The 13,308-nt window shown below is 35.6% G+C and overlaps 1 protein-coding gene across 19 annotated transcripts in view; it reads right to left on the bottom strand.

Moving 5' to 3' along the window:
- MLLT10 (MLLT10 histone lysine methyltransferase DOT1L cofactor) overlaps positions 1-13,308 on the bottom strand; it is a 233,864-nt gene that overhangs the window by 53,272 nt on the left and 167,284 nt on the right. For 12 of the 19 annotated variants that reach the window (XM_027073587.2, XM_027073585.2, XM_027073590.2 and 9 more), the window contains 2 exons: positions 8,276-8,320; positions 7,405-7,437 (listed from right to left, as the gene is read on the bottom strand). The exons of 3 other annotated variants lie outside the window; for them this stretch is intronic. In XM_027073587.2, the coding sequence (XP_026929388.1) occupies positions 7,405-7,437; positions 8,276-8,320 (78 nt within the window). The remainder of the gene's footprint in view (positions 1-7,404; positions 7,438-8,275; positions 8,321-13,308) is intronic. 4 more of the 19 variants (XM_027073589.2, XM_027073592.2, XM_027073599.2 and 1 more) reach the window with 1 other exon arrangement.

The raw sequence follows: 13,308 nt of genomic DNA, 5'->3' as shown, positions 1-13,308 counted from the left end.
TGAAGTCTTCAGGGTTTTCTATATATAATATGTCATCTGAAAATAGTTTAACTTCTTTTTCCATCTGGATGCCTTTTATTTCTTTTACTTGCTTAACTGCTTTGGTTAGGACTCCCAGTACTATGTTGAATAAAAGTGGTGAGTGGACGTTCTTGTCTTGTTCCTGATCTTAGAGGAAAATCTTTCGGTTTTTCACTGTCAAGTATGATGCCGGCTGTGAGCTTGTCACATATGGCTTTTATTATGTTGAGGTATATTCCCCTTTTATACCCATTTCGTTGATAGTTTTTATCATAACTGGATGTTGACTTTTGTAAAGTACTTTTTATCTACTTAGATGACCGTATAATTCTGTCCTTCATGTTGTTATGTGGTGTGTCTCACATGAACTGATTTGCAGGTGTTGAACCATCCTTGCATCCCTGGAATAAATCCCATTTGATCATGGTGTATGGTACATTTTAAAAAATGTTTATTTATTTTGAAAGAGTATACATGTGTGTAAGTGGGAAAGGGGCAGGGAGAGGAGAGGGAGAATCCCAAGCAGGCTTTGGAGCCTGGTGTGGGGCTTGATCTCAGAAACCATGAGATCATGACCCAAGCCTAAATCAAGAGTTGGATGCTTAACTGACTGAGCCACCCAGGCGCCCCACTGCACAATAGTTATAATGCGTTATTGAATTTGTTTTGCTGATATTTTGTTGAGGATTCTTACATCTATGTTCATCAGGGATACAGGCCTGTAATTCCCTTTTTTTGTGGTGCCCTTGTCTGGTTTTGGTATCAGGGTAATGCTGGCCTAGTAAAATGAGTTTGGAAGAGTTTTGCCACTTCTATCTTTTGGAAAAGTGTGAGAAAGACTGATCTTACTTCTTCTTTCAATGTCTGGTAGAATTCACCAGTGTAGCCATCTGATCATGGAATTTTGTTTGTTGGGAGGTTTTTGATTACTGATTCAACTTCATTACTAGTAATCAGTCTATTCAGATTTCTCATTTCATCATGATTCAGTCTTAGAAGGTAATATGCTTCTAGGAATCCACCCATTTCTTCTAGGTTATCCATTTTGTTGGTATGTATAATTGTTCACAGTGCTCTCTTATGACCCTTTGTATTTCTGTGGTATCAGCTGTAATCTCCTGTTCCATTTCTGATTTTATTTAAGTCCTCTTTTGTCTTGATTGAGTCAAAAGGTTTGTCAATCTTCTTTATCTTTTCAAAGAACCAGATCTTAGTTTCACTGATCTTTTCTATTGTCTTTTTAAGTCTCTATTTCTGTTCTAATTTTCGTTATTTCCGTCCTACGAACTCAAGACGTCATTTGTTCTTCTTTTTCTAGTGTCTTGAGGTATAAAGCTACATTGCAGTTTTTGTTTCTTGAGGTAGGCATTAATTGCTATGAACTTTCCTCTTAGTACTGTTTTTGCTGCAACCAATAATTTTGGTATGTTACATTTCCATTTTTATCTCAAGGCGTCTTTTTATTTCTCTTTTGATTTTTTTCTCTAACCCATTAATTAATTATTCAGTAACAATGTTGTTCAATCTTGACATATTTGTGAATGTTCCAGTTTTCTGCTTGCGATTAATTTCTAGTTCCATATCATTGTGTTCAGAATAGATGTGTGATAGAATTTCAATCTTCTTAAATTTATTAAGACTTGTTTAATGGTTTAACATATGATATGTCCTGGAATACATTCCATGTGCACTTGAGAAGAATGTACATTCTTGTGTTTTTAAATGGATGTTCTATAAATTATCTGTGCAAGTCCATCCTGTCTACTGTGCTGCTTACGGTTGGTATTTCTTTACTGACTTTCTGTTTCAGTGATCTATCCAATGATGTAATGAGGTGTTAAAGTCCCCTATTATTATTGTATTGCTGTTTCTCCCGTTAGGCATTAATATTTCTTTTACATACTTGGTTGCTCCTATATTGGGTACATAAATATTTATACGTGTTATATCTTCTTGTTAGATTAAGCAGTAATACTTACTTGTAATAAGGCAGTTAAATAACCATGAAGCAGATATGGTAGGCAGATAATACCTCCCCCCGCCCCAAAGATAAACCTGTGAGTATGTTACCTTAAATAGCAAAAGGGACTAAACAAATGTATTTAAATTAAGAACGCTGAGAAAGACAGATTATCCTAGACTGTCTGAGAGAGCCCAATCAAATCATCCAAGTTGTCATAAAATTTGAATCTGAGAATCAGACAGGCATGAGCATAAGACAGACTCTACCCAACACTGATGGCTTTCAAGACAGAGGATGAGGCCGTTATGCAAAATAAGCAGGCAGCTTCTAGAAGTTGGAAATGGTAAGGAAACAGATTCTCTCCTATCACCTTAAAAAAAAAGAACAAAGCCTGCCAATGCCCTGATTTTAACCCAGCAAGTCCATGTCAGACTTCTAACCTACAGACTATAATAAATGTATACTGTTTGACCATAGAAAATGACTGAATAAGATAAAACATAAATTCTTTTTTTATTCCTCTCTGACAAGTTTCAAGCTTTTTATTGCTTGATACTCAATTAATAAAGAAATAAAATATGTAAAGTCTAACATTTAACACCTCACACCCAGTAGTGTGGTTACTATAAAAAACAAACAAATGAGCAAAATAATAGGATGTGGAAAAATTGGAACCCTTGTGCACTGGTGGCAGGAATGTAAAATGGTGCACCCACTGTGGAAACCAGTATGACACTCTGTTTTAAAACAGAACTACCATATGATCCAGCAATTGCATTTCTGGGTAAAATGGAGATTCAGAGAGATTACTTGCACATCTACATTCAAAGCAGCTTATTCATAATAATCAAAAGGTAGAAGAAATCTAATGTCTCTCAACAGATAAATGAATAAAGAAAATGACAGTATATACACACAATGGAATATTATTTAGCCTTAAAAAAAGGAAATTCAGATACATGCTATTACATGGATAAACCTGAAAGGCATTACTACTAAGGGAAATAAGCCATTCACAAAAAGACAAATACTGTATGATTCTATTCTTATGAAGTATCTAGAACAGTCAAATAGATACAAACAGAGAGAACTGTAGTTGCTCTTGGCAGGGTGGAGAGAGAAAAGGAAAGCTGTTGTTTAATAACTACAGAGTGCCAGTTTTGCAAGATTAAAAACTCCTGGAGACTGGTTGTACAACAATGTGAATATAACACTCAAAAATTGTTAAAACGGCAAATTTTATGTGTATTTTACAATTAAAAAAAATAAGCTAACACTTAAAAAAAAAAGTGAGAGAGAGAGAGAGAGAGAGAGAGAGAACACAAACATGGATTTTCCCAACTAAGTCCAAGTATTTCTCCCTCAAATCCTCATTAGGTTAAAATACCACTTCACCAGGCATCACTACTATTCTTCTCTTTGCAATAAAAAATATTAAGTCCAGAGCAACTATCAAGAAGAAGGAATTAAAACCATCCAAATTGAAATGGAAGAAGTAAAACTGTCACTATTTCCAGATGACATATTATTTATAGAAAACCCTAAAGATTCCACCAGTTAGAACTAATAAACAAATTCAGTAAAGTTGCAGGATAAAAAACCAACATACAAAAATCTATTGTGTTTTTATACACTAAAAACAATCTACCAGAAAGAGAAATTAAGAAAACAATCCCATTTACAATTACATCAAAAAATAAAATATTGGGGCGCCTGGGTGGCTCAGTAGGTTAAGTGGCCAACTTCGGCTCAGGTCATGATCTCACGGTCAGTGAGTTCAAGCCCTGCGTCGGGCTCTGACAGCTGACAGCTCAGAGCCTGGAGCCTGTCTCAGATTCTGTGTCTCCCTCTCTCTGACCCTCCCCTGTTCATGCTCTGTCTCTCTCTGTCTCAAAAATAAACGTTAAAAAAAATTTTTTTAAATAAATAAATAAAAATAAAATAAAATAAAATAAAATATCTAGGAATAAATTTAATTAAGGGGGTGAAAGATCTGTATACTGAGAACTAGAAGACATCAACGAAACAAACTGAAGACACAAATAAATGGAAAGATATTCCATGTTTATGGATCAGAATAGTATCGTTTAAATGTCCATACTACTCAAAGCACTCTACAGATTCAGTGCAATCCCCTATCAAAATTCTAATAGTATTTCACAAAAGTAGAATAAACCCCAAATTTGTATGAAACCACAAAAGACCTTGAATAGCCAAAACAATTTTGAGAACAAAGAACAAAGCTGGATCCTTCATGCTCCCTGATTTCAAACTACATTACAAAGCCATAACAATCAAAACAATATGATATCAGCATAAGAACAGACACACAGATCAATGAACACAATGGAAAGCCCAGGAAAAAAACACATGCATGTAGAGTCAAGTTATTTACAAGGAGCCAAGAATATACAATGGGGATAGGACAGTCTCTGATAAATGATGCTGGGAAAACGGAACTACATGCAAAAGAATGAATTTGGTCCACTACCTTACACTGTACACAAAAATTAACTCAAAATGGATTGCAGACTTGAATATAAGACCCTGAGCCATAAAACTTCTAGAAGAAAACATAGGCGGTAAGCTCCTTAACATGAATTATGATATTCTGGATTTGACCAAAGCCAAAAAAACCCCTCAAGTACATCAAACTAAAATGGCACTGCGCAGCAAAGGAAACCATCAACAAAATAAAAAGGCAGTGCACTGAATGGGAGAAAATATTTGCAAATCATATGTCTGATAATATCCATGTATTGTTGGTTTGTTTTTTTTTAAGAGAGAGAGAGAGAGACAGTGGGAGTGAGGGAGGGGGCAGAGGAAGAGAGGGAGGGAGGGAGGAACTAAAAGAAAGTGAAAGAGGGAGGGAGGAAGAGAAAGCGAAAGAGGGAGGAAGGGAGGGAGAGAGAGAGAGAGAGAGAGTGAATGAATGAATCTTAAGCAGGTTCCACAATCAGCATGGAACCCAGCATGGGGCTCAATCTTACCACCTTACAGTCCTGACTTGAGCCAAAAACAAGAGTGGGCCGGTCAACCGACTGAGCCACCAGGCACCCCCAAAACATACTTTAAAAACCTCATATAATTCAATAAGAAAAAAATCCTCAAACCATCTGGTTTTGATGGATATTTTTCCAAAGACAATGTACAGGTGGCCAAAAGACACATGAAAAGATGCTTAACATCACTAATCATCAGGGAAATGCAAATCAAAATCACACTGAGTTATCACCTCATATCTGTTAGAACTGCTATTATCAAAAAGTTAAGAAATCATAGGATGCAGAGAAAAGGGAACCCTTGTGTACTGTTGGTGGGAATGTAAAATGGTGGAGCCACTATGGAAAAGTTTGAAGTTCTTCAAAAAATTAAAAGTTGAACATATATCCAGTAATTCCACTTCTGGATATTTATCCAAAGAAAATGAAAACACTAATTTGAGAAAATACGTGCACCCCATGTTCACTGCAACATTATTTACAAATAGCCAAGCCATGGAAACAACCTAAATGTCCATCAATGGGTGAACAGTAATGAAAATGTGCTTTATATACATACAACAGAATATTATTTAGCTATAAAAATGAACAAAATTTTGCCATTTGTGACAAAGTGATGGACCTTGATGGCATTATGCCAAGTGAAGTTAAGTCAGATAGAAAAGAAAAAGATAAATACTATATGATCTCAAATATGGAATCTAAAACAAAACAAAATCCAAAATACTCCAGGCTCATGAATATAGAAAACAGACTGGTGGTTGCTTAGGTAAACAGAAGCAAGAGAGGAGGCAAAAGGGGTGAAGGAGGTCAAGAGGTACAAACTTCTAGATATAAAATAAAATAAAGGAAGATATTAAAAAAAACATTATTTCATGTTTCAAAATTATGTGACTAAGAACACACAAATATCTGACTATACTACCACAGTTTTCTCTCTCAAACACAATCTTTTAAAGAAACACAAAATTTTAAAGAAAACCTGTGTTCATTCTATTAATCCCAGGACATTAATTTCATTCACCTATAGAGAAAAACATGACAACTGTCCCATTAAATTGACATATTCCAGTACTTTGGTGGCCAACAATGGCAAAGGATTTATGTGACAATTCATACTCAATCGCTCCCCACAAAATCTACTTTCTTATTATTCCAAGTATACGCTTTTCAAACTTTCTTTATGTCTCTAAAACTCTAATATTCCAAAATTAGACAGCCAAGTTTATGCAAACTGAAAAAGATGTTAAACCTCTTCTGTTTTTATGCTTCCCTACCAAAGAATAGTAACATATTTAGTTTATTTTCAGGAATGCTTCCAATCCCTTTTTCCTCTAGATACCTAAAGTTCAAGAGTTCCATGTTATCTGGAGAATTCACTGAGAGTCTGCAATTCCGGTTACACAGGGAAGCAAAGATTATAAATAAAGATACTCATTAATAAAATGATCATTTGTAAAATGGGTTTCCCATCCTGACCACCCCAACCCTCAGAATCAACACAAGTGTCTATGCCTTTTCATCATGCCATTGGTTTCTTGCTATAGATTTGTAAACATCTGACAATATACTCCAAATTCAACACAAAGCGACTTGCAAATTAAGCTACATTACCAAAATATGCAAGATTTCATGAAGTTAATAAAAGTGTGCTCAAAAACCTCTTAGAATTACATAAACTATCTTGAGCAGGTAAGTTATGTCAGTTAATAACTGAAAATAAGCAACAAAGAGGACACTAGATTCAAAAGAGTTTTTTTGAACACTAAATTTTCTTCAAAACCGAAGAATCACTCAAACATTACTGCAAACGTGACTCTCATTATAATTACGCTGCAATATTGAAAAAAGCTAGCATTTGCCTCATGTCCTGATTTTAGAACCCAATTCTGCAGAAGATGCAACTCCCCTGTAAAAACCTGGTTCCAAATTAAGCATCATTTAAAAGGCTATCTTCCATTTATTCAGTATATAAAATATAGGGGCAATGCAGTAAAAGTATTCTACATAGTAACTTTTTTAAATCCCAACAACAAAATTCACATTTCAAGTTGTGGAAGAAGCAGCTAATTCTTGACCTAAGTACCAATTACTAACTGCACTGCCACAAGAGAGCTCAAAAGAACTAGAAAAACTATTTACAAAAATAGAAAAAAAGAGTTTCATAAAGTTAGAACAACACTATTATCATTTTGCCTTCCAGAGAGACAATAAAAGCGAAACTGATGAACTATATTGACCTAGCATCCTCCTGTAGGCAATCTACAGAAAGTTCTCACTGAGGGGCTGAACAATTGCCTCACTGCAGAGCTGGGTTTCATTGTATCAATAGAACATGCAAGCTTTCAACCCAGGTTCTCTATAAAAGGCAACCTTTGTGATAAATGAACCACTAGAGAAGATTCTAATAAAACTTACCATTGTGTATTGCATTCAGCAACTCTGAGAAAGCTTTTAAGTAAGGAAAAAAGGACTTCAGGTTAAGATCATTCTCAAACACACAAAAGAAATACATAGACTGAAACAGTATAATAAAATCTCAGTAAGTATCATGTATCATTGTTTGAATGATTAAAACTGTATGCTTGGCTCAGTTTTTATATGGTATAAATTTCTAAATATTGTATTTCATTTGTCAATCTATCACCTAATAAATTTAATATGTTAGATATATTGTCATAATAATGACAAATTTTCTTAATAATACACATATAAAATTACTTTTAAAAAGATGCTTCATAGTCTATGTAATGTCTTTCTTGCTAAAGTATCTGTAGGATTCAATTCTGTAAAGGTAAATCGATCACAACAAATTCTACACTCAGCAGTATTTATTATAAAGAAAAACTTCATTTTATCATCTAACCCAATCAAAAATTCTCATTTCCTAGACTTCAGTATAATAGTCTCGACATATATAGAGGTCAAAGCAAGAACTCTATCTAATGTCAACATACAAATATTAAAAAATTATATTAACATTAAGATTAGTGGGAACCAAATTCTAAAAAATATTACTTCAACAGGGAACAGAAGTCACAAGAAACACCATATTAAAAAGCCAACAATACTTAAAATTTGGTCGCAATTGGACTAATATGGATCCTGACCACAAGACAAGCAGCAAGTTAAGATATCTCTGTAGGAGAAAAAAAACCCAATTAAGAACCAACTGCATTATGGAAAATTAAAACTTAAAGAGGTTCAGGGGTGGCATTATATAATAGGAAAAAAAACACTAAAGTAGAAGTCAAAAAGCCTGGGTTACCAACCCAGTTCGACAACTTACTAGCTGTTGGACAAGCTCCATCATGCCGATACTGCATGGAAATTTCTGTTGGGAGGGAGGAGAAAGGAATCAGGAGAAGTTGCCAGTGACTGGAGGGTAGAAAAAGAAAATAGGCCAGAAAAACAAGGAAACATTCACCTCAAAGTCTAGCTGAGAAGGGCAAACAGAAGTGTGGGAATAGAAATTATAAACCAGTATCTGGCATGTGATAATGTGATGGGAAGAAGGACCAAACATGATGGAATTCTCACAACTCTTTGACGGGAGAGTGCGGGAATGTGTACATGTGCATGTGTATACAAAGAATGAGGAAAAGGGGCGCCTGGGTGGTTCAGCTGGCCAATTTAGGGTAAGGTCATGATCTCACGGTTCGCGGGTTTGAGTCCCATGTCGGGCTCTGTGCTGACAGGTCAGAGCCTGGAGCCTGGATCTGATTCTGTGTCTCTGTCTCTCTCTGCCCCTCCCCCACTCACACTCTGTCTCTGTCTCTCTCTCTAGGATAAATAAACATTAAAAACAATTATTTTTTAATTTTTAAATGTTTATTTATTATTGAGATACAGAGAGAGACAGAGCATGAGCATGGGATGAGCAGAGAGAAAGAGGGAGACACAGAATCCAAAGCAGGCCCCAGGCTCTGAGCTGTTAGCACAAAGCCTGACACGGGGCTTGAATTCACAAACCTTGTGATCATGATCTGAGCCAAAGTCGGACACTTAACCAAATGAGCCACCTAGGCGCCCCAACATTAAAAAACCTTTTAAAAAAAAGAGGAAAAGACATAAGGGCTTACAAATTAATCTGTGAAACAAGCGTGTAAGAAAAAATGGATTCATAATAAGAGGGAGTATAGTCAGCAATGTGATAAACTAATGTGTTTTATAGAATTCATTAGACGAGAACAATTTGTCAAAAACATCTGAATTCTGTGGTCAATTAGACATTACAATTCAAGTACAAAAAATTAGTTTATATATGAGCAGAAATCTATGATTTTAATATAAAACTTGTCAAAACTACACCCAGCTTACTTTCTTGTACTTTTCTTTCATTTTTGATGGCGATAATGAATGAATAAGCCATCACTCTTATTCTTCTGCTCCACCCAAATGAAGAGAACAAGTAGAGGATGACAAGGCAATGAAACACTGCTAAAAGCAAAAGCTCCTGAGAAAATGAAAAATAAATTTCTGTATGGCATTCCAAAGGAAAAGCTAACTGACACAGGACTAAGTCTGTGACTCAAAGGACCTGGCCTGCTAACCAGGGAAACAACAGGTATTCCTCTGTGGATAACACAGTTGGGCTTTTTTAAAAAGAATATCTGGAAATTCTCTGGAATTACTTAACCAAAAATATGACTTCTAGGAATCATGTGTACAACGGAGTCTTCTAGGCAACCATCACTCACACATCTACACATATGCATATCTCAGAAGTCAAGTCCAATCATGGGCATCCTCCAAATAACTTGAAATAAGAAAGACAAAGCAAGGCAGAGGCAAGTGAGCACTCACTTTTAATCGTTCTAATGTTTTTTTAAAAAAGGAAAAAAACCTTCACATTAGCTACTGTTGAAAAACCAAACTTCTGATGAGTTTAATGAAGTCCTTTCCAGATGATACTCAAAAACTGAGACATGGTGGAAGAATTTGACATCTTTAATGCTCATTAACAAATTCAAGTGAGATTTAAAAAAAGAGAGTGAGGGCTACTGAAAAGATTGAAATGGTACATTATAGAGAAATGGTAGTTGTCTGGAATGGTGCAGAAAAAGAACCAAAGGACACTCATAGCACCAAAAGGATTTTCTCTGGGGGGGAAATAAACAGAATACAGCTATTCTGGCCTTTGATCTGGTACTTTTGCAAAAAGACCTACATGGTACAGGGCCAGCAAATTTTCAAATCATCAAAGACGAAAACAAAAATCAGAGGATTTTCTGAGGAAGCAAATTTCAAGGTATATTCTGGTCTTAGCAGCATCCAATATCCTATGATTTTTGTTTATGACCCAACATAATCAATATATATAAAACCATGAACTTGAGTCATTAAGATGGGTTTGAAGTATGTTCAATAACTGTTAAGTCTACTCTTGTGAATTTATTAGATTCATTGTATCTTTATGATTCCCTTATTTGTTTACAGAATCAGACTATTCCTAATTAAAATATTTTACCAGGAAAAGACTTCTCAATTTCATTTTAGTAACCTAAGTAGGATATAACATAAATAAGCATATATTTAACACAAACCCATTCATAGTTACATGGGCTCAAGTTAAACTTTCATAACCTTCACTTTTCAGTAGAAGTCAGAACAAACTTTTTTCTTTTAAAATTTTTAATGTTTTATTTATTGATTAATTTTTGAGAGACAGACAGAGCGTGAGTGGGGGAGGGGCAGAGAGAGAAGGAGACACAGAATCCGAAGCAGGCTCCAGGCTCTGAGCTGTCAGCGCAAAGCCGGACACGGGGCTCAAACTCGTGAACCGCAAGATCTTGACCTGAGCCAAAGTCGTCCGCTTACCTGACTGAGCCACACAGGCGCCACAAGAACAAACTTCTCTTAAAGTGATCTATTCATATTAATAACTCATCTCCATGAAACCTCAAGACTTCATGACTAAGTACTCAAGGTCAGAATCAAACTGCCTTCCTAGAATCTCCTTTTACAGCATTTATCACCACTAAAGAATTCCATCACTAAAATACATTTCAAGTACCTTAACTTGCAAAGCTATGGCAGCATCATATTAAAGAACTAGAGACTAAGATTTTTAAAAACAGGGGGGGAGGGGGCAGCCGGGTGGCTAGGTCAGTTAAGTGACCAACTCTTGGTTTCGGCTCAGGTCATGATCTCACAGTTCATGAGTTCGAGCCCCACATCAGGCTTTCCATGGACAGCGTGGTGCCTGCTTGGGATTCATTCTCTCTCTCTCTCTCTATCTCTCTCACCCCCCACCCTCTGCTCCTGCTCTCTCAAAATAAATAAATAAACTTTAAAAATAAATACAATTCAAAAATAAAATAAAAAACAGAGAAACTTTGAAAGGATGCTCAAAGAAAATAAGTTAACGCTAAACCATCAACTACTTATCATTTAATGAAAACCAGAATTTTCTCAAATAAGATGTTAACTTTTATGAAGAAAAAAATGTTAACTTTCACTTTAGTAAATCACAAACTCTTGCAATGTGGTTAAGACAAATAGGAAAAAAGGACAAATACAACAGGTCAACTTTTCCACATGCTGTATTAATTTTCAATGTTTCAAAAGCTCTACTTGTCTAGAATACATATAGGAAAAAAAAAGGTTAACACAGGGGCACCTGGGTGGCTTGGTCGGTTGGGTGTCCGACTTCAGCTCAGGTCATGACCTCACTGTCCGTGAGTTCCAGCCCTGCATCGGGGTCTCTGCTGACAGCTCAGAGCCTGAAGCCTGCTTCAGATTGTGTGTCTCCTCCTCTCTCTGACCCTCCCCCCACTCACAGTGTCTGTCTCTCTCAAAAATAAAATAAAAACATTAAAAAAAAAAAAAAAAAAGCTTAACATAATCTATACACCCAAACTTACAACCTTTAGTAGCCACTTAAAACAACACACTGATTTCCCATTTTGTACAAGTCACTATAACAGTAAATCACTTATCAAGATGTACTTCAACTTACAATAAAAATCTTACAATCCGAACCCTTGATCAGACAAGGAGCTTACAGATATTTTCTGGATTTCTACTCTGACAGGATCTGAAGTTCCTAGAAGAAATATTTTGCTACATACATGCTACTATAATTTGAATATGTCATGATAAAACTTTGATTACTATTAAGTCAATGCTTCTAACAATTTTAAGACAATCACATTACAAGGATCTGATTCTACTTCTGCTATATATCCTAGTTGTGGTAAAATCAGAGAAAATAACAACAACGATAATAGCAGCTGCCCTATTTCACAAGGTTGTTCTTAGGAACAAGTAAGATACTAATTAAGAGTTCTTTGGAAACTGTTAGGTGCTTTCAAATATAGGACATTAATGATTACCGCAAGCTGATGGAAGCAATGTATTTTTTTCTGTCAATGAAGTTCTTTTAACAGGAAGTTGCCAGAATTAAGTCCAGGATGTCTATTCTAAGACCAGCCTGGAAGTTGGATTTCTTCGGCCTGACCTTCAACTTCCCACAAACTCATCCTGTCCTACTTAGTCCACATTACCTCCACCTATCCCACAAACACAAGTTTCTTGTTTCAATTAGGTTTATCCTTCAAATACAACTTTACTTTCTTTTCTGATACTGCTGTGGGCATTTCTCTGCCTACTCCGAAGTGTAATTCAAATCCTAACTTCTCTATGGTCTTTTCCAACTTCATTAACACATCCTAAACTGGTCTGTAATACTATATGATAAATAAATAATTTCACTTGCAACCTGGCTATAAACACTTAGAAGTTAAAAATCACACAGGTACTACTAACCACATGACGTGTTCTCGGTAATTACTAATAGTATTCATTCATTTAAAAAAAATATGTTTACAATCTATTATATACAAAGCACTGTGCTGGCAGTGAGGAGACAGCGATGAACATGACAAACAGACCCCCTTGCCTCATGAAGCTAGGATTATATAGAGCATGTTATAGTCTAACAGCACAGCCAACAAGTGCTTACAAAGGTCACCTTCATCATTACTAAATTATCAACTTGTCGTGAGAGCAAACAAATCTTTTGAAAAGGTCATCATGCAAAAACAATTCTGGATAACACAGTATACAGTATACATTTCTCCCTCCTACTTACTTATATGGGAAAAAAGTTTCCCGGTTTTAAAACTACAAAACTACTAACTTCTCAATCTAAAATTAGTTCAAAGAAAATTTAGCATTTTCATACTAGTAAGACATTCAACTTTGCAAGTGAAATTATTGGCTCAAATTTTCTCACTGATTCCGCTGCTTAAAGTATGACTGACACTATATACTAGCTAGTGTGGTTTTAGACCTTCATCAGTAAACACCTCTTGAATA

The sequence above is a fragment of the Acinonyx jubatus genome, chromosome B4, assembly GCF_027475565.1.
Source record: "Acinonyx jubatus isolate Ajub_Pintada_27869175 chromosome B4, VMU_Ajub_asm_v1.0, whole genome shotgun sequence".
NCBI lineage: Eukaryota > Metazoa > Chordata > Mammalia > Carnivora > Felidae > Acinonyx > Acinonyx jubatus.
This window is presented reverse-complemented; position numbering and strand designations above follow the sequence as displayed.